Below are 21,425 nucleotides of genomic sequence, written 5' to 3'. Positions count from 1 at the left end.
CCAGGGCTCCAGAGGGAGACACACACCAACACACAGCTGCAGAAAAAGCTTTAAGAGGGACAAGCTACAGCTGGCCAGGGGAAGGAAAGAGGGCAGGCAGGGATCCTTCTCAGCTTTCACAGAGATTATGCGTTCTGAATTTTTAAAGGCACATAAGCTTAGCAGCATTTGGGAGCCATTGTTTCTTGCTGGTCCTACTCAGAGGCTGCAGACAAGAGTGAAGCAAGGATGAGCTGGAGGTGCTGATCAGAGTTTAAGAAAAAAAATGGTCAGATTTGTGCTCCTTTCCCCAAATTATATACATTCACAGCTTGTAGCATGCCTTTTTAATTTCCTAGGAAAAAAAACCAACAACAACAAAAAAAAGTAGTCTTAACACCTGTCAGGTCTACCTGTTGCTTACTACAAAGGAGTAGGGGAATCAGGGCAAGTGCAAGGCAAGTCCATCCCAGTCCACAAGGATAGAAGTCAAGGATGACTTGTTCATCCTTGTATAGATAGAGAGAAGTCAGGAAGACAAGTTCTCCTCCTGTATGAATTGGTTACATCACTAAAATTTAAAACTAAATACACACATTTTAAAGGGACAGCTCAGGTTTCCAAGCTAGCAGAAGCCAGCACTGACTGATGAGGCCCAAAACAAGACTGAGATTTTTCAGGAAACAAAATTATCCCTTTACAAAAAAGTGCAGGTTAGAGCATAAAGACCCACTGCCATATTGGACAGCCCGTTACATTTTTCTCCCTGGAAAAGGAGCTCCGAGCCAGCATGGAAGGTGCTACAAGTGCAGTGTACTGGCTAGTGTGAAATGCATAATGGAGCCATTCAATTAAAAAAAAGCAAACAAACAGAAATCTGCCCCCCTCCCCCCCCACCCCAGTGTTCATACTGTTGCTAGAAGGATCATTAACCCTTCAAGAGTGCTTTAGCCCACACACCCCCCCCCCCCATTTGTTACTTAAACAAATCCACAAACCAAATTATTTAGGATTAATCAAGTAATGCTTGCTGGGACTCTGAGTTTTGAGACAGAGAACCTACAGACAGAATTTGCCATCAGAGTATGTGCACGTGAGGGAAAAGCTGTCCTTAGTTCAGTTTAAAGTGTACATACATCTACAGTATTTTCAATGCTACTATGAGAAAGGCTTCGTCAGGGAGGTTCGTCTGTGCGTGTGTGTGTGAAGGGCTTAGGTACACAGTGAAGACAAAAGACCCACCACCAGTTCCAATGTTAACAGCCAGTGCGTATCACTGCAGGTTTAGAGTTCAGTTTCTTTCACTAACATCGACTACTAACGCAGGCTGTGCCTTTGTCCACACGTGTAGTTACAATACATGGAGCAGTGCTCAGAAGCAAGCGCTCAGGTACCCCTGATTTGGCCACAGCTTTAGTAGTTATTTACCTTGCCACATGAACACAGTCCTATTAGGTTTCATTAGAGGAGCGTAATCTATTTATGATGTATCTGGAACAAGTTTGGCATGCATGGGGCATCAAAAGAAACGTTACTGCAGGTGCTATGTATCCTACAGGATCACAGTGCATAAACAGCAACAGAACAGAGCATTTCAGTGATTCTACTCAAACAGTTCTGTCTGTCCCTGAGTGCTTTCTGACCACCTTGCTGCCATGGACCGGATCCACTGCCAGTGTTTCAACCTCCGGCTGCGGCTGGGACGGCGCAACGTGGTGGATGCGATGCGCCACCCCAATGTGGGCCTTGTGCGGCTTCTCACGGGCAGGGCTGTGTGATTCGCCAGGCGCACGATCTGAAGCAATAGGTGGAATAACCAACGGCCTCTCCTTAATGAGGTGCACCTCTGCTGTTTCCCTGGCCAAGAGAAAGGGGGTGGGATCGGGCATGGCATCCACCGGCTCCCGTAACAGCAGCTTCCGGCTCTCCGACCCTATTCTGTAGGCCTCTTCAAACTCGGGGTTCAGTGGCGTCGACAGGCTCTTCTTCATCCTGCGCCGTGGGGTCTCCGGCAGTTTATCTTTGGGAGGGGACGGCTTATAGCTGGACAACACGGGACTGCCAGAAGGGGTCCCCTCTGAAGTCCCACCTGAACTCATCAGCTTCTTCTTCGTAGCATGCAGCTGAGAAGTCAAATACGCAATAGTGCTCGCTCTCTGCTCTAGTTCACTCGACAGCATATTGAGCTTATGGCTTTTCATTTTTAACTCTTCCAAATACTTCTTTTCTCTTTCTTTAATAGTGTTTTCCAGCACCATTATCATTGCATTCTTTTGTTCGAGTTCTTTCAATAATTCATTATTTTCAGCCTCTTTGACTTTCAGCTGAGCTTCAAGATCTTTGCACTTTCTTTTGAGTTCATCGCTTCTTGAACTACCATTTCCTAGAAGGACAGGAAAAGCAGAAGTGTTTCAAGTTAACAACAGCCACTAAGTAAAATAGTGCAATAGGGCTCCATTCACCATCCCAAAGCCACCAGAGAAATCCCAAAGACTAATTTCAGCTAATACTCTTAAAATTACTTCATCTTCAGAAGCGACAGGCAGCTTTTACAGAAGTGCCGGTGAGCTAGTACCACTCACCGTGGTTTAACAGTGTTGACACTAAGTAGAGATGCTTCACGTCTTCTGGGGAACAGGATTAGAGCTCAGCTTGCTGAACTCATGCAAAAATCTGTGCATTTAGAGGAGCTTCTTCCACTGCAAACACCAGACCGGCTGGAGGGAGTGATGGGGCAGCTGGCACAGCCCCCCAGGGAGACGTGCTCAGGCTTCAGCTTCACCCCTCTGCAGGCATCTGAAGCCCGTGACTGCAAGGCAGCGGTGTGCCCCTGCGCTGAGGCTCTGCCGCTGCAGATCAGGGGCATGAGCCCAGCTGCCTTCTCGTCACAGCAGTGTGGCACATCGCCCTGCAGCGCTCAGGGGCCTCACACCAGTGGGGATGATGCACCATCAGGAACAAGCAGGCTGACCTGCCTCAGCACCTCTGCCCTCACGCCGTGGGGCACCTTTGTCACTCTTCCCTCGGCTATTACAGCGGGACGGCTTCCCAGCAGCCTGGATTTCTCAAATACCAAGCGCCCTACGTCAAGGGCTGTCATCTACAAAGCGTTAGGTGTTGTGCCCTCTGCACCAGGCAGTGTCTCAGCTTGGCGCAGGATCCGTACAGTGCCATCACAGATACACTCTGAAAATCCTGCGGTAAGAAGCATCTGAGCAGCGCTGCAGTATCAAGAAAAAGCACTGAGCACATGCAAGGCCGCTCAGCTCTTTGCTGAGTTTGCCCATGTTCTCTCTTACCTGCGGTGTCTGTCCTGTCCCACCCTGTCCCTGACCCAGGAGGTTACTCCCAGTGAGTATTTTATTCCTGCTTCACCTGTTGATCACACAATCCATCTGAAATAACTAGAACCTAGTGTGTATACATGTGTGTGTGTATATATATACACAGACACAGAGATAAAAACTGTGTGGTGTAACTGTAGTACTAGCGAAGTTTTAATAATCGTCTCACTCTTCTGCCCTTAAAATTCCCGTCCTGTTTAGTGTGCAGGGAACTGCTGAGTAAGAGAGGAGTCAGCAGTTCCACGCTCTATCCCTGGCTCTTTCAAAGACTTCCTGGGTGCCCTTGGTAAAGAACTTGTGACATTTACTTCGTAAATAACCCATAAGTCTGGAAAGCAGACAACTACTCTTGTACCTTTAGAATTTATAAACTCAACATCCCAAGTGCAAAGTATTCTCACCTACTTGTAATGGAGAAAACACAAACACTGAAAAAAGATGAGGAAGTTTAACATGAATATTAGAAGAAAAACACTATGTACTCCTTACCTGACAAGTCTGAACTCTTTACAGTCAGTTCGTAGGTTAAATCTGAGGAGAAAAGTTGTTTATTTCATTAGAACATCATCATCTACCCCATACACGCACCACCTGGGGAGCACATTTACAACAGCGTGCTTCAATAAAAATGTAACTTGCTTTTCCCCTAGCTGAAGAATAATAGGAGAGCCACTGCAAATTATCAAATCTGTAAACCAACTGCAACTTTGGGCTTTTTTTTTTTAAATATAAAAATATTTGCTTAATGATGCTGCAAAGATCCAAGCGGATTGCCCTGATCACGCGCGGCTGCGCTGCGGAAGGTTCCCAGCTGCAGCAGTTGCTCCGCTCCTGCACCCTGACCCTGCTCCCACTACCTGTGCAGTGCTGCTGCAGGCGCCGGATCTCAGCGTGCAGCCCCTTCAGCGTGCTGGCGTGCTCGCGCTGCAGGAACAGCAGGTTCTTCTGGGCGCTCTGCAGCTGGTTCTCCAGGTTTGATGCCGCCATCGTGGCCCGCGGTTACCCTGTCAGCGAAGAGACACAGAGGCGTCATGGCCGGTTGCCCTGCATGCGCGGAGATCCTCACTCTGCAGGCGGGAGCAGCAGGGAGAGCTAAATTCTGCTGTTAATGAGTTCATACACAATCAAGCAAATGCCACAAAAGTTTTTTTTCCTGTTTCATGACTCTTTCAATTAGAAGTGTGTTAAGTTCCTAGAAAGCCTAATTATACTCCAGGCGGGAGCAGCCTAGGGAACTCATTTGTTCGGAGTTAACACATTGGAAGGATTAACTTCAGACAGACTGAAGTCACTAATCCTGTTACCAGATAAAGGTGGAGTTCTCAGAAACGGGCTGCTGTGTCCCTCTGCCTTGTTGGAGGTCCCCCTCTTACCTCCAGGGATACAGGGATTGGTGACACCCCTGGATGGGAACAAGGCCGAAAGCACTAACCTGCGCCAGCGCTGAAGAGAAACACAAACCAGGGAGTGACACGCAGCCGGGCCCGGCAGCGCCGCCATGGCCAGGGGTGCCACGGTGCTCCCCAGGACCCGCACCGGAGCGCTCCGGCTGCTGCTGCACCCCTCAGCCGCGCCAGGGCAGGACCCCAGCCCCCTGCAGGCCCCGTGGCACAGCCCGGTGTCCCACACAGGCCCTGATGGCACTTAACAGGACAACTGACAAGGACAATGTTTCGTTTAAAGAGAGAAAACCAATCTTCCTTGCTCAGGTTGTGAGTACACCACACTGCCACAGCACCAGGTCTTCCTTGGGAAACCAACCGCCTGACAGAACCAGACCTCAGCTACGGCAGCGCCCAGCCTGACGGGCAAGCGAGTAACTGCAGGATGCCGGTGTCACTGCTGCTCCCAACACGGCAACATGGGTTTGTGTCTGCCCACAGGCCACACTGCCGCGCGGTATCTACCCAGCAGAGCTGGAGACGCCAACTCCCAAACGAATTTCCTGATACAGAGGTAAAAATAGCTCCCTGCACCCGGCGTGGGCAGATGCTTCCTGCGGGGAAGCAGACGCTGTGCCCAGGCTCTCCCTGTGACATTTAAAGGGGTACCTGGAGGAGCATCCAGGGGAGCACCAGCAGGAGCTCCCAGGTCCCGGTGACACCTAGCCACCCAGTCTGTCACGACGTGATTCTGTCCATTGCCCTGCTTCCTAGTGAGATTGAAACTCCAAAATAAATACACTAATGAGAAAAAGCAACGATAGCAGTATGCAACCCTCCTGCAGCCTCAGAGTGCAAAAATCACTCGGGAATTCTTCCAGCAGTTCTCCATTGTCACTGCGTGATCGCTGCCCCTCCGTGGTGCTGCGGCCAGGGCACGTGGTGCTGCTCCACCAGCTCCCCACAGGGGCTGCGTGGGAAGGACTTTCCAGAAACATACATCCTTAACAACTCCGTAACACTACGCTTTACATTCCTTTAGCAATAAACCTGTCATGACTGGGAGGCTTCCTGAAGTTTCTGGAAAACCAGCTGCCCTCTTGGGAGCTCAGGAGCATGACGACCCCTGAGGAGCAGGTGCACAGGCACGTTCCAGGGAGCCAGGCCCATGGGGACACCTGAGGGACAAGGTAGTAGCACCTACTGGGTGGGAAATACGTGAGCCATGGTGGAAGAAATACTTTCTGGGGGCCTGAGCAGCAGAGGGAACTGTGCCCCAGCCCCTGGCCCACCGCTGGAGGGACAAGGGAAGGGAAGTACCCCTGTGCTGCTGGCACACAGCTGAGGGTCTGGCCGGGGGGGGCAGGAGCCACGGCAGCCCCCCGCCGCTGCCAAGTAACGCAGCCAAGGAGGTGGGAGACTGGTGAAGCAGTCGGGGTGATGGGTTAAGCCTGCCGATGCACAAGGGGCCTTGGCTGAATACAGTTCTCTGTGCAATTTTGTAATTTGGGTTTTAGGTTTATTTTTAGTATTTTAATTTAATTGTAATCTTTTATTATTATAAAAACAAATAATTTTTTATTATAATAAATTAAATTAATTTAAATGTAATACATTTAGTATTTAGGTTACAAAGCTAATTGAAGAATCAGGCCTCCCGTTGCCCAGACAACCATCAGCAGTGGCATCACAGCCACCATCTGGAATTACGGGGCCACATGTTGTGCATGAGATGGACCCTGATTCTGTCCCGCGGCTGCCCTGCCGGCACCACAGTGGTGCCACAATTCCTCCTGCCACACCGAGCCTTCTCCACCGGGCTCTTTTTGGGGTGTAGTTTTATGACAAACAATTGATTCTACAAGTTGAAAATGGGTAGCACATATGCTCAGAGAAAGTACCACGCTTGTCATTCCTAGACACTAACACAGCCCTGTGTCTAATTTTATATATATATATAAATATATAATTATAATATTAAAATATAAATTTTATACTATCCAGCACTAAAGCACACACATGGAGCCTCCCTAATTTCAGGTGTGATTTTACCTGACATTACCATCAATCCCTACAGAAGCATATAATTGATTAGCTAAAAAAAAAAAAAAAAAAAAAAAAGAAAAAGAAGGCATAAAAGACTTTCAAGGAATCCGGTCCTGTGCCAGGGACAGGACGGAGCTGCTGGTTATTTTATACCAGAGACCAACCATTAGATTCAGTGCTCAAGAAGCCCAAGGGCAGTGGTGCTAGCTGGGCTTTGCTGAGTGGGACGGGTCATTTTGCAATCACCAGAGTTAGCAAATAAGCAAAAATTACGAACCAAAAATCTTCTGAAGAGAGGTTTCTGGGTTGACTAAGAAATAAACCGAGCCACATCACATTGCTTGCAAAGCTGACCTTGGACAGACAGAAGCTTTGCCAAATCATCCTGTTTCTGAAGTGGTTGTTACACTCCTGCCGATTGCCCAGGGCAGCAGAGCAAACCCCGCAGGAGCCCGCAGGCTGCGCCGAGGCTCACAGGGACCTGCTAATCCAGAAATGTATTCCCCAAAAGGAACTCCAAGCACTGACAGCACTAGGTGAAAAACCAGCCCACACATCATATCCCAAAGCCTTTATGATCACGGTGGCTACAAACGGTGGCTTTATGCCTGTAACTGTGGTCAGAACAGAAAAAGGCTTCATCGCCAGCAACAACGAGCAGGTGTTTATAACTCAGTCCTTGCAAATAAATGTGTTTTTTTTAAAAAAACTAGTTTCTAAATGTTAGAAAAAGCAAACCAAAGCCATCTATTAATCTCCTACATTGTTTTTTCACCTTATTTCTTGCATCTTAAAGATCATGCCAGGATTTACCTACTCTGAAAAAAAAACCCCAATAATGAGGCAGTTTTATAGGCTTTGGAAGAAAATAATAATTACCAGCACCAGAGCACCGCCTTCCCTGCAGCACCAGTAAGTTAATCAGCAAGAGCAATCAAATCAACCCACGATGAATTTTAGCTGCAGCCCCCCGAGCTGAGTAGCTTCTCTCCCACGAGGACAAGGGACCGTGGCTGCCTGCACCCCTCCTGTGCTGTCCCTGCATGGGACAAATGAGCATCAACAACATATTCCAAGCCACAATTCACTTTGTACCTAGTTTACACCAAACCTTAAACCACAAAATTAAACCTAGTATTATTCAAGCCTGTGATCTGGATTAAATAGGTTTCAACTGAACATGCATTATCTGTCAATCAAGCTCATTAGCACAACATGAAAATATTTTTAATTGCTTTTGCAGCCAAACTTGCAAGGAAATTTTTGTCGCACAAATGAGGGAAGAAAAAGAATTCACATCTGCAGGCTGACCAGCTCAGACACCCGTGGATCACCCGCATTTCACCCAGCTCGAAGCTCAGCAACATTTTTCCCTGTAGGCACTTCCTTAGCCAGGGCCAAGTAAAAAGCTGGCCCAACTGCCAAGGCAGAAGCCACTTAAAGAGAAAATATTTCTCTTTCCAAAATAATAAACAAATGATTTTGTGCCCCGAGAGCCGATACAACTGAATCGGACACAAACAGATTGAAGATGTGGATAGAATATACAGTAAGCCAAGCCAGCAACCTGACCAGCTCACTTGTGCTGGGCAAGGCCACTGACCAGGATCGCTGGAGATCGGAACCGTGGGTTTAGAAGGAGGAAAACCCCTCGGCACGACACGGCAGCATTGCTCCAGCAGTCCTGCTTTTGGGCCAGCCCAGAGCGGTCTCTTCGGACACCCAAACAAAGGTCACGTCAAAGAGCCTGGAAACACCAGGTGTATGATGTAGAGGGACAGAACCCCAGGTTTGGGCTGGGACCCCCCCCCCCCTAGACGCTCACACCCACAACGCTTCGGCAGGACGCGGCAAGATGGGACAGCACTTGCCTCAGAGGCTCAGTGCTATTTGTGCTCCAAGTTGTTATGGTTGAGTGATTACACTCTTCAAAAGCCCACCCAAACTATGTATTTCAATTTAAAGCATACTGGCTGAAAACAGTGTTTTGTGGGGTGTTGTTGGTGTTTGGTTTTTTGGGTTTTTTTTAAAGAATGGGCAGCATGAAGATATGCTGATTTATGACTGGCAAGTAATTTTATACAAGTAGTTTTCCTTGAATAATTGGATTGTTAATACACTGAAGGCTTTTATTTCTGTTTTTCCACTCAAAGTCAGTTTGTGTGTTTTGTATATTTCATAGCATTTTACAGCTGATCAACTTCCTTGTTTATTTAGGTCACGTAAAGATCAAAGGACACCTCACAAAAATATAAACTAATTTTTAAAGCCAAAAATATTGACAACTGTCACAAAGTGAAACCATGCATTGAAACTTGAAAAAGCTATTGTAAATTAACAGCACCCCTTTAATTCCGCATTCTGAAGTGTACCATTAGTGAAAGCTACTCTGATTGCATAAAACACTAATTAATGTTGGTCTCGGATTTGTCAGCAGCTCATAGGGTACGGTGCAAGTGAGACCAACTGACCCATGCAACCTCAGTCAGGAAGTTTTTTAAAGGGGAATAGACACGGAAGGTGTAATGAAAAAGGAACAAATACAATTAAAAAGAAATAACTGTTTCTTTTAAGACAAGTCAATGATCACCTTTCCACCGCTTCCTTAAGCAGATGCTTTGACTTCTAGGGGGTTTGGTTAGCGGGATTTACAGCTGCTCCAAGTTCCTTAACAATCCTTAACACTTAACGGGGGTTAATTCTTACATGGTACGTAGCATGCACAGCCACAAATCACATCCAGCAACTGCTCTCAAGGGCAGCTGAGATCTTAGAGAGAACATGGTCTTGGGAGGGGTCAGTCTAAAGAAAAAAAAAAAAAAAAATCCAGTCAGGTGCGCCGCTCCTTGGGGTTTCCAAGAGGAAATCCTCTAAAGCAGTTCTGAGACTGCACTAAGCTGATTTAATCTGCTCACTGGAACAAGAAGGAACATGCAGCCAAGAATAAGGTTACAACCAAAAAGCACAAGAGAAACAGCAAAATTCAGAAGTCAGCTGAGCCCTTGCTAGCGTGGACAAGCAATCTTGACTCCCTCACCATGGAAATCAGAGGGACAGCTACCAAAGCAACCAGTCTCTGGCTGGATTTTGTCAGATAAATCAAGCCAATGCTGGGAAGGAAGCTGTGGCTGCATACACCACAGAGCAGTTCTGTCACTATGGTTCTTCTTTCTCCTGGTCTCCAAAGCAACTTCAAAAAAGAGTTTGCTATGTTCTTATACAAACGGAATTGTGCAATGCAGCGCTAGGCAAACTCCCACAGGGCATGCATATGTCACTTGATAAGGATGATAAAACATTAAAAGGGGCACTGCAGTGTTCAACACCGCAACGGCCACACACCTCCTCCTGAACACCAGTGGCAGCCAACCCGTCACAGTTCCACAAGCTTTATTGGGGTGGTAGGCTGCATCCCACCCCTAGAACACACACCATTTCTCATTGCTCGGCATCACTGGCACCACCAAGCATTTCTAGGTACAGCTCAGAGCGAGCCTCAAGTCCTCCAAACAATGGAGTCACAATTTCTCTTGAATATAGTCCAGGAGGAACAGTTGGGATGAGTTAAACGGCATTCCCTTGGGAACATTAAATGCAACACTTCAATCCGTGCTGCACCTACCTAAGCCCTCACCTTCCACAGAAGTGGAGAAGGAGACTTAACATTCTTGTGAACTCACCTTAAAAAGGAACTGCTCCAAATTTTACAAGCGCTTTTTAAAAGGGAACAAGAATTAATCTTAAATAGAAAATTAAAAGTATTAAACGAGAGCTTCCAAAATGACCCTTCATCCCATGCTCACCATAAACAATCGCTAATGTTTTAACGGCCGAATCGTGATGCAGATGATGTGCAGGCTCGAAGGCCCTCTCTGATCTTAACTATTTGGACAGAGCTCAAAATATTTCCAGGCAGCGAGCGCCTGGCTGTGTGCTGGGGGCTCTGCACAACACCAGAGCGTCCCTGTGCCCCCTTGCAGGCAAGAGCGGGGAGATGCCCATCATGGCTTTAGACACAGACCAAAGGAACCTACTGGAAGGAAGCCCAAACAACAGCAGTTATTCAACGTCTTCATTCCTGTTTGGCACTCGCTAAACAGAAGAGAATAATCTCCTTTTGCATGGATGGGGTGACTGTCACCTGAGAAGCCACGTTAGCTGCCTGTCAACTCCTACCAAACCTTCTAGAAACACGTACGGGCAGGCAGATGTGTTCCTCGCAGCTGGTGTCTTGCCAGTGCCCCCTCCAAATGCGGCAAAAGCTGCCAAAAGGCTTTTCGTGTGCTATATGAACTACGATTTCAAGAACCAATTAAGGACACGGGAGTCTTCCCGTAGGAACCTTCAAAGGTTTAGTCAGTCCCCATTGTAAAGAATCTCACAGAAGTGACAAAACATTTCTAGAAAAACGCAGCTCTAAGGATAAAATGCCCAGCTGCCAGGCACTTAGTGGCTCCGGGCTTAGATAAGCTCTCCAGCTCCAGAAAGGGAAGAAAGGGAAGAAAGGGAAGAAAGGGAAGAAAGGGAAGAAAGGGAAGAAAGGGAAGAAAGGGAAGAAAGGGAAGAAAGGGAAGAAAGGGAAGAAAGGGAAGAAAGGGAAGAAAGGGAAGAAAGGGAAGAAAGGGAAGAAAGGGAAGAAAGGGAAGAAAGGGAAGAAAGGGAAGAAAGGGAAGAAAGGGAAGAAAGGGAAGAAAGGGAAGAAAGGGAAGAAAGGGAAGAAAGGGAAGAAAGGGAAGAAAGGGAAGAAAGGGAAGAAAGGGAAGAAAGGGAAGAAAGGGAAGAAAGGGAAGAAAGGGAAGAAAGGGAAGAAAGGGAAGAAAGGGAAGAAAGGGAAGAAAGGGAAGAAAGGGAAGAAAGGGAAGAAAGGGAAGAAAGGGAAGAAAGGGAAGAAAGGGAAGAAAGGGAAGAAAGGGAAGAAAGGGAAGAAAGGGAAGAAAGGGAAGAAAGGGAAGAAAGGGAAGAAAGGGAAGAAAGGGAAGAAAGGGAAGAAAGGGAAGAAAGGGAAGAAAGGGAAGAAAGGGAAGAAAGGGAAGAAAGGGAAGAAAGGGAAGAAAGGGAAGAAAGGGAAGAAAGGGAAGAAAGGGAAGAAAGGGAAGAAAGGGAAGAAAGGGAAGAAAGGGAAGAAAGGGAAGAAAGGGAAGAAAGGGAAGAAAGGGAAGAAAGGGAAGAAAGGGAAGAAAGGGAAGAAAGGGAAGAAAGGGAAGAAAGGGAAGAAAGGGAAGAAAGGGAAGAAAGGGAAGAAAGGGAAGAAAGGGAAGAAAGGGAAGAAAGGGAAGAAAGGGAAGAAAGGGAAGAAAGGGAAGAAAGGGAAGAAAGGGAAGAAAGGGAAGAAAGGGAAGAAAGGGAAGAAAGGGAAGAAAGGAAGAAGGGAAGAAAGGGAAGAAAGGGAAGAAAGGGAAGAAAGGGAAGAAAGGGAAGAAAGGGAAGAAAGGGAAGAAAGGGAAGAAAGGGAAGAAAGGGAAGAAAGGGAAGAAAGGGAAGAAAGGGAAGAAAGGGAAGAAAGGGAAGAAAGGGAAGAAAGGGAAGAAAGGGAAGAAAGGGAAGAAAGGGAAGAAAGGGAAGAAAGGGAAGAAAGGGAAGAAAGGGAAGAAAGGGAAGAAAGGGAAGAAAGGGAAGAAAGGGAAGAAAGGGAAGAAAGGGAAGAAAGGGAAGAAAGGGAAGAAAGGGAAGAAAGGGAAGAAAGGGAAGAAAGGGAAGAAAGGGAAGAAAGGGAAGAAAGGGAAGAAAGGGAAGAAAGGGAAGAAAGGGAAGAAAGGGAAGAAAGGGAAGAAAGGGAAGAAAGGGAAGAAAGGGAAGAAAGGGAAGAAAGGGAAGAAAGGGAAGAAAGGGAAGAAAGGGAAGAAAGGGAAGAAAGGGAAGAAAGGGAAGAAAGGGAAGAAAGGGAAGAAAGGGAAGAAAGGGAAGAAAGGGAAGAAAGGGAAGAAAGGGAAGAAAGGGAAGAAAGGGAAGAAAGGGAAGAAAGGGAAGAAAGGGAAGAAAGGGAAGAAAGGGAAGAAAGGGAAGAAAGGGAAGAAAGGGAAGAAAGGGAAGAAAGGGAAGAAAGGGAAGAAAGGGAAGAAAGGGAAGAAAGGGAAGAAAGGGAAGAAAGGGAAGAAAGGGAAGAAAGGGAAGAAAGGGAAGAAAGGGAAGAAAGGGAAGAAAGGGAAGAAAGGGAAGAAAGGGAAGAAAGGGAAGAAAGGGAAGAAAGGGAAGAAAGGGAAGAAAGGGAAGAAAGGGAAGAAAGGGAAGAAAGGGAAGAAAGGGAAGAAAGGGAAGAAAGGGAAGAAAGGGAAGAAAGGGAAGAAAGGGAAGAAAGGGAAGAAAGGGAAGAAAGGGAAGAAAGGGAAGAAAGGGAAGAAAGGGAAGAAAGGGAAGAAAGGGAAGAAAGGGAAGAAAGGGAAGAAAGGGAAGAAAGGGAAGAAAGGGAAGAAAGGGAAGAAAGGGAAGAAAGGGAAGAAAGGGAAGAAAGGGAAGAAAGGGAAGAAAGGGAAGAAAGGGAAGAAAGGGAAGAAAGGGAAGAAAGGGAAGAAAGGGAAGAAAGGGAAGAAAGGGAAGAAAGGGAAGAAAGGGAAGAAAGGGAAGAAAGGGAAGAAAGGGAAGAAAGGGAAGAAAGGGAAGGCTGCTGTCCCCGCCACCAGGGATTCACTATCGTCCTCCTTAGACACTTGCTTTAAGTCCGTCCCCCCGATACCATTCTACTTCTGCCAACATGGGTGCAGCAGTAACACCGTTTGGTGACAGCCTGTTACACAGCTTCAGGGCTGGTCGTCCCCCTTCACCTGCGCGTTGCACAACCACCTGAACCGGTTCAGCATTTCTTGCAGTCACGCTTTCCATCAGACTGCACAGCAGGCATACGCAGCCACCTCCCCGCGTCCCCCCATCCCCCTCTTCCTCAGCCTTCTGTGTTAAAATATTACAACACTGTACCAATTGTGCCAATTAACTTGCTCCCATATTCTTTTAGTTTGTGTATTTTAAGCCAAGCAAAATTAGAAGTTCTTTCCTGGAGACAACCGAGGGGGAAAAGGAAGCGTGCTGCTCTCCTCCCAGAGGAAGGATAAGGTTTTGCTTTCTCAGCTCCTTTTCTATTTCTACTGCTTTTGGATGCTCTTGTATTCCGTTGTGTCTCTGCATGGCTTCCCCTTCATTTTCTGATCAGAGATTCTGCAGACTCTTCACAATTTCTGTATGTCCCTGAGGAAGCACATGGTTTAGTATTTTAGTAAGAAAAGAACTTTTTCTTACTCCTACAGCAATTGGCGTGGCAGCAGGAAGAATAATTCAGTGGACACACTCCTGGTAGCAATGATTTACTTCTAGATGCTCTCAATGAACAAGCTGGTACTTTGCGCAGAACGCACTGCTTACGTGCCTGACCATCCACCTGAAGTCACAAGGACTGGCTGGAACAATTCACATGGAGTTTTCTCCACCCTTGAGACTACCTGATCCCAGAGCTGCCCCAACGGAAGGCAGACAGAAGTACCCAGATGTTAACATCACTACGGTGACACAGACTGTTAGAGAATCTAACCAAATGCCTTGCAGTGGCATCTCAGACAATTATTCTGCCCCATACCAGGGTACCCCATGCCATGGCTGTACAGCTGTCAAGAACAAATGGCTTACTCTGGCAGAAAACATTGAAAATGACCTAATCTGGGCATAATTCGCTTTAGGGAAGCAAAGAAGCTATCATTTAAATAACAACAATTACTTCAAAAGAAGTCGTCCATGGAATTTTTTTAAAAGTGACAATAAAAGCCCTCGTGAGCAAGGCCACATTGTAATTTAAAAGAACAGGTGGGATCTCCTCTACTTTCTAGCACATGCTCCTGATGAATGGCCTTTCTATTTTATTCACCCCTTCATTCTGAGGATAAAAAAAAATATGATATTCTAATATAAACCCCATCAAAGCCACAGAACACAGGCTGGGGTACAATCACAAATAGTCAGCTGTAATAGTGCAAAGACACACAGTCTTTCTAGTAAAGCCAGTTTCTTGTCAGAAGGAGAATGACAAAAAAATTAATATTCAGTTCCCCTAGACTAACACAATATCAACATTACACATAAAAATGAGCCTGGTTCTTTTTCTTTCAAAGTCATGAACAAAGTTCTGCAGCTTCAGTTAAAGCTGAATCAGGCCTTAAGCTAGCGAGGTGGGCTGTGGGAGGGTTTTGTACAAGGACTTGTTAAGTGTAACTCCAAATTCATGCTTAGAAATAATACTATTCTATGGAAAAGTCAAGGGTTGGGTATTTTTTCAGATATCAAATATTCACCTATGAACAGTCTCCCCTTTTATTCTCTATGATCAGTAACATGTGAATCGCACAAGAACTCAAATAAAATGTACTTGCATCACTTTCAGAAAGGCTTTTCTGAAGGCTTGTCAAAACACAAACCAAAAAAATTACTACCCTGGTTTCACATAAGTGACTTGGTTGGGCACTTCTGGCCCCCCACCCCCCACCAGGAAAATAACCTGCCACCACACAGCCACACAACCACTGAGCTACCCAGCCCAGCTGTGCCTTGGTCCCACTCGTTCCACTTCACATATCCTGAGCACGAATTTACTGTTGCATTTCAGAAATGCTCTGAAATCACCTTCCTGGTTGTTCGGTGGAACAAACCTGTTTTTCCACTGGCTATTTTTCAGGTGACGAGTTCACCATGCAGCACCGCAGACATCTGGGCAGCTGATAGGGAAGGCAGAGGAAAACAAAAAAAAGAAATAATAAGTGTGTAATCAGGGCAGGGGGGTGGTACAGGCAGAACTGCTTCCTGCAGCAATGCCAGGCACTCAGCGGAGCTTGGGCTCCTACTGCAAGACCTGCAGAAACCATGATTTTCAGAGATTACCTGGGATATTTGTGAAACACATCAAAAGGCACTGAAGCCTCACAGCAAGCCAAGTAAACCTGCCCTCCTGGGAGGGATCGATCTACAGCTATTGTAACAGCCACGCCGGAACAGCACAACTATTTTCCAGGCAAGTTTAACAGGCTGAGGAGTATGCTTTCCTCTAATGCATTCTGTGATGCTGTTTCATAAGCTATTGATTATTTCAGAACAACTACAATCAAACATACAAAAATTGGTCTCTACTTTGCTGAAGGAAAGGTTTTGAGAGCTGCTGATGAAGGAATTCTAGCAGTAGCGATGACCTGTCTCTAAATCCTTTCTTAAGCAAGTATAAATCATTGGGGCTTTTTTGGTTGGTTGTTTTTGGGTTTTTAAAGTAAATAGGATGCCAAGACAAAGAATTTCAGAGGTGCTTTATGCTTGCTCTTCCATAACCCAGGTATCTCAAATTGAGACAATAAAACCGTACACAGCTTAAAACAAGCTTTCACGAGGAACGGCAAGCAAGCAAGCACACACGCTTTCATTATAGAGGAAACCTGCCGCTAACGACATCATTCACACGATCCTTTCCACACAGACGGACACTTCCCGAGCCTGACATCTGCTCCACAGGGATGCGATATGCTGCACCTTTGGTGCCCTCCCGCTGGGCACTGACTCCGGTTACTGGGAGCTACTGTTCCCTGGCGGATCTTCAGCCTTTCTAGAGGCAGTCATCATTCCGTTCAGGGAGAAGCAATGAAATCCTACAGTTTTCAGTCAAGCAACACTTCTAAATATTTAAATATTTTTATTAAATAAAAATCTCAAATTCTGTCACTCACCCAAATAATTAAGACCAACAAGCAGCAACATATTTTAACACATTAACTAAAACCCAAAGGTTTTCTAGGAGTGAAACGAGAGCAAACATGCTCCTCAATAGCAGGAAAGAAAGAGCAATCCAAATCAAAGGCTTTTTTCCAAGGATTTAAAAATTCAGCTTGTAGAAGTTCTGATACACTCTGAGGACATTGTTTTCAGTGATATTTTGCCATGCCTCTGACTTCAGTAGTAAATAACTGTGTCGCTTCCATTTATAGTACCATGTTCTTTAACATCACCAGGAAAAATCAGACTCAGGGAATGTCAGGGTGGGAAGGGAGCTCTGGGGACCACTTAGTCACCCCCCTGCCAAAGCAGGCTCTCCCAGAGCAGGTTGCAGTCGCATCCAGGCAGGTTTTGAACATCTCCAGAGAAGGAGACCCCACAGCCTCTCTGGGCAGCCTGTGCCAGTGCTCTGTCACCCTCAAGAGAAAGAAGTTCTTGCTCAGATTCCGATAGAACATCTTGTGTTGCAGTTTGTGCCCATTGCCCTTTGTCCTGTCAGCCTGAGAAGAACCTGGCCCCGGCCCTTAAGCTGTGTGCATGCACTGACGGATCCTCTCCAGCCTTCTCTCCGCCAGCTGCGCAGGCCCAGCTCTCTCAGCCTTTCCTCATAAGAGAGATGCTGGCAGATAACCGTAAAACATTATTAGACAAAATTATTCACTGATCACACAGCGATAACAAACTAATGTCCATTATCACACTGCTGGACGTTCTCGTTTAGCGGAAGATATTTTTCTATCACTCTCTATCACTTAAAAACGAGCACTAGAGGCGGCACACATTCACCAAAGATGCTACAGCCAGATACATGAAGGATGCCATGTCTTGTCAAGCAAGTGAAGGGATCAGGAGAGGTACAGCAGGTAGCAATGCAGGCGGGGGCTAACATTCCAATGTGGCCCTAACTAAATGCGCTATTCTTTATCTTCATTTGCTTTTTCAGATATTGCGTTTGATTAGCGCTGCAAGAAAGGAGCTGAGAGTTTGTTTTGGTGTGCTGCAGATGCAAACGAAAGCAGAGCGCTAGCGATAAGCTCAGTCTGAACAAAGGGCACGCTGCCCGCTCCACCCCACCCAGGCTCTGGGCACCATTGTTCCCAGGGACACACAAGCTCTGCCAGAGACTGCCCTGACAATACTGTTATGGTTACACAATATTAGCTTATTGCAGCATACTCGTATCAATAACAACGGCGTGGAAGCTGCAATAAGGCACACAGACTTACATCTGTGCTTTCCAATGTTCCACAACTATTCACAATGTTTTATTGTTGTGCTGCAGCAGACAGGAAAGAGGCTGCAGAAAGCCAAATCAGAGACCTTTCATGCAACTGTCTTCTTTCAACATCAAAATACTTATATCTTTCCTTTCTTCATCTGTGGCTTTGCTTTTTAACCAGCAGCAGGAAAATCTATGCCCTTGTCTAGTCAGAACACACTTAACTATTTTCCCCAAAACATCAAGTTATCCGACATGCTGAATTTCCAGTAAATCACCGCTCATCAAAAGCCACCACTGTTAGTTAATAACATGAATGTAAGTAAAAAGACATATTAGACAATAGTATTCTGTTTACACAAATAACTATTGCAATGCATTGTGAATCCTGAGGACATAAAAGCAATCCTTCAAGTACTTGCTACTTTTTGTTACACCACTTTTAAGGCCCAGAAAAGTAACCAGACTCCTAGAAACAAGTCTAACACAGCTAAAGTAAAAATGCAAACTAGTTTGTTACAACTCTATTCCCTCCATTATATGGTTTATAATGTTCAAGAAATATTTTAGTTCATGTTGTGGTCCATGTTCTGGAATACCAGCACCAGGGAGTTTTTCTTCTGCCTGCTGCTGTTAAAAGATTGCCTAATGTAGATCTGGATGTACAAATATATTGTCCTTAATACCTACAGCCTCTTGAATTGGGGCACAGAGAGAACATTTTTGTAACTCAAATGACGAAATGCATATTTTAAAAAAATCATTTAAAACCCCTGAAAGTATGCAATAGTATCTGAAGCAAAGAAAACAACCTTAAGGAACAAAATAAGATTGCTATTCTAGAGTTTGCAACAACTAGTGGATTGAAAACTACGTACAGCATTTGAACTGGTTATGAGATCGTCTTTCCTAAGGGGATGGGGGAGGCAACTTTACAGATGTACTAAGCATAAGTAGTTCTGCATCAGTTAGCCAATATTCTTTCTCCTCTACTTAAGGCACTGACACTTGCCTCTTGAGTCCTCCTGACCTTTGTTGTTTCACCAAAAATGACTACTGGAACCTCAGTACAACCAAAAGCTTGAAAAATTAACAATGTCACAAGTCTGCCATTATCTCTTTATGAAGAACTTGCTTTAAATAGTCAAATAAAAAAGCGATGTGCAGTTTAAGGGCATAAACATCTGTCTCCCAGAGGTTCAGTCATAATAACGCACTACAGAATTAGGATCACTAAGAAGCAAGAATATGGAAAAAAGCACCGTATTTGCAGTCACATCCATCTGTCTTTAGTTTTTTTAATTAAGGAGCATAAATTACGTTGCAAAAGCATGAATCAAGCTTTTCAAGCTTAAGCATCTGACCATCCAGGCAGAGTCAACAAGTACCCTGGATGCTGCTTACGCACCTGCAATGCAGATCAAGATGGACAGTCCGGGCCTCGGGGCTCCTGTTCCCGCCCCTGGCCGGGCCGCACACGATTCCGAGGGCGAAGGGAGCCCCACAGGCTGCCCGGGGTCGGCAGCACCCGCCCCCCAGCGCCGTCCCACCCGTGTCCTGCGTGGGGACACGGAGCATCGCTGCGGCTGGAAGCTCTGGGTGTCTCAGGCCGCCCCGCACTCCCCTGCTGCCATTCCCGCAAGCGACCGCCACCCCCCGCGGGGTGCCCCCCCCGCGGTACTCACGCAGACGACGCTGCTGTCACTCGCTAGAGCCCCGGAAGGCTGCCGAGGGGGCCGGGGTGCACGGCCCGCCCGGGGGGGGGGAACCCGCAGCTCGGCTGCGGCCTGGCCGGGCGGTGCGGGGGGCGCCGTGCCCCGGGCCGGGCGGGGAGGAGCGGCCCTGCCCTGCCCTGCCCCCGGCCGGAGCCCCGCTCGGAAACGGCCTTCGCTGCTGCTGCTGCGGGAAAGGGGGCGCCTTGGCCCAGCGGCCCCGCACCCCCCGCGGCGGAGCCCCCCCCAGCCAGCACAGGGGCCGGGGCCGCCTCCCGCCGCTGCCGCAGAGCGGCCAGGCCCGCCACCGCCGCGGGGAGGGGGCCGGCGAGCCCGAGCCCGGGCTCGGGGTGCGAGGGGGAGGCCCCCGCCCCTCCCGGAGCGGCGGTGCCGCCCGCCCGCCCCACACCCGGCGCGGCGGGGGCGATGCCGTTAGCTCCCCCTCAGCGGGCGGAGGGGACACGGTGCCCCCCCCCACCCCCGCCCCTCACCTGCTCAGCCCGCCGCGCCGCCCCCCGCCGCCAGCCGCCCCCCGCCGGGCCCGGCGCTGCCCACGCCCCCCGCGCTCGCCGCCAGCCCGGAGCAGCCGCGGGGCGCCCCGCGGGGCCGGCACTTACCGGCCGGGGTGGGGGGGGCCGGGACACACCGGGGGCGGCGGCGCAGGCGCAGGTGCGGCTGCGGCACCCGGGCCCGTCGCTATGGCAACGGGGGGGGTCAACGCTGTCATCGGCCGCGGCCTTATCCCCGCCCACGGGGGGGGGGGGGGGGGGGGCGCTGCCCCGCGCGCCGGGGAGCGGACAGCGCGTGCGCTCACCTGGCGGCGCGGGGGCGCGGGAACGGCGCGTGCAGGGTGTGCGCGTGCCCGCGGGGGCCTGCGGGGAGAGCGGGCGCGCGAGCGGCGCGCGAGGGGCGCGCGGGACCGGGGCCGTTCCCGCGCCCCAGCAGCTCGCGGCCGCGCCGGTGCGTTCCCCGCCCCCCCCCCCGCGCTCTGCCCGACCCCCCCGGCCGTGCCCCCGCCGTGTGACCCCAAGCCGCCCCCCCCGCCCGCGCCCCCCCCCGCCGTGCCTGCCCGCAGGGTCCTTGTGCCCCTGCCCGGTCCCCATCAGTCCCTGGGGAAGGGGCTGCGCGCGGCACGCGGGCAGGTTTCTGGCGGATGCACCCACGTTGGGGCGGGAATTGCGGGCACGGACAGATCGGGATTGCCCCCCCCTCACCCCCCTCACCCCCTCCGTCAACACGCACAGAAGCAGCCTGCTCGTGTTTATCAGCCCCGCAGGTTTGCAGACGGTGTGTTTTCTGTTTGCAATGCAAAGGAAAGACTTCAAGCAAATCACTGCAAAATTAAGAGGCAGAAACTTGATTTTTCAAAGCAGCCAGCAGAAAAGGCCGATTACAGTTAGGATAACTCCCAGAGGAAAAAAGAAGCCCTGTACGCGGCATGTCGCTGTTTCACACCTTCACCGAAAGCAAAGTCGGGGTTAAGTTGCAACCTGGTGGCTCTCGGTACCTTCCACCTTACCTGTGAAGAACTGGAGGATGGACCTACATGTGCTTTGCACCTTGCAGCTGCTCAAGCTGGGGAAAATGGGGCGCGACGTAGCCTGGAGGGAAATACTTTTAAGCAAAGTTTGTTTGTTCACAGCCAAGGCTGAAACCAAAGGCGACAAGTTTTAAACGGGCGTTCAGAACGAAGGCGGGTGCTGGGGAGAGCTGGGTGCACGAGTGGCGCTGCGGAAAGGCCCTGCAGCAGGGGGGAGCAGGCGGCTGTGTCCCACCAGCGTGGGTGGCCATGAGCCCTGTCCCCAGGGCACCTCCCCAGCCCTGGACCCAGCACCATGGCTCCTGGTGAATCCCAGTGGATCCCAGTGGATCCCTCCTTAGGGCACCTCTGTGCTGCAGCTGCACAGAGTGATGCTGACCCCAAGCGCTGGCTGGGCATGTCAGGCGGGCACAGACACAAGGAACAAGCCCTCTCCTGTTCGTGGTTTTCCGACTGTTTTATCTCAGATCCATC

General features: G+C 48.7%; 1 protein-coding gene across 5 annotated transcripts; it reads right to left on the bottom strand.

The window, feature by feature from the left end:
- Nucleotides 1-931: 931 nt before the first annotated feature.
- Nucleotides 932-20,124, bottom strand: CCDC92 (coiled-coil domain containing 92). Of its 5 annotated transcripts, none has more exons than XM_056357808.1 (4): nucleotides 20,029-20,124; nucleotides 4,181-4,327; nucleotides 3,813-3,854; nucleotides 932-2,362 (listed from the first exon to the last, which is right to left on the bottom strand). In XM_056357808.1, exons 2-4 carry the CDS (start codon nucleotides 4,308-4,310, stop codon nucleotides 1,587-1,589), a joined length of 948 nt encoding a protein of 315 aa, XP_056213783.1. In that variant the 5' UTR covers nucleotides 4,311-4,327; nucleotides 20,029-20,124; the 3' UTR covers nucleotides 932-1,586. The 5 variants fall into 5 exon arrangements, with proteins under 5 accessions (XP_056213783.1, XP_056213809.1, XP_056213776.1 ...); XM_056357834.1 differs by lacking the exon at nucleotides 20,029-20,124 and adding an exon at nucleotides 19,903-20,002; XM_056357801.1 differs by lacking the exon at nucleotides 20,029-20,124 and adding an exon at nucleotides 19,385-19,860.
- Between the last annotated feature and the right edge of the window lie 1,301 nt (nucleotides 20,125-21,425).

The sequence above is a fragment of the Falco biarmicus genome, chromosome 1 (assembly GCF_023638135.1).
Source record: "Falco biarmicus isolate bFalBia1 chromosome 1, bFalBia1.pri, whole genome shotgun sequence".
Lineage (NCBI taxonomy): Eukaryota > Metazoa > Chordata > Aves > Falconiformes > Falconidae > Falco > Falco biarmicus.
This window is presented reverse-complemented; position numbering and strand designations above follow the sequence as displayed.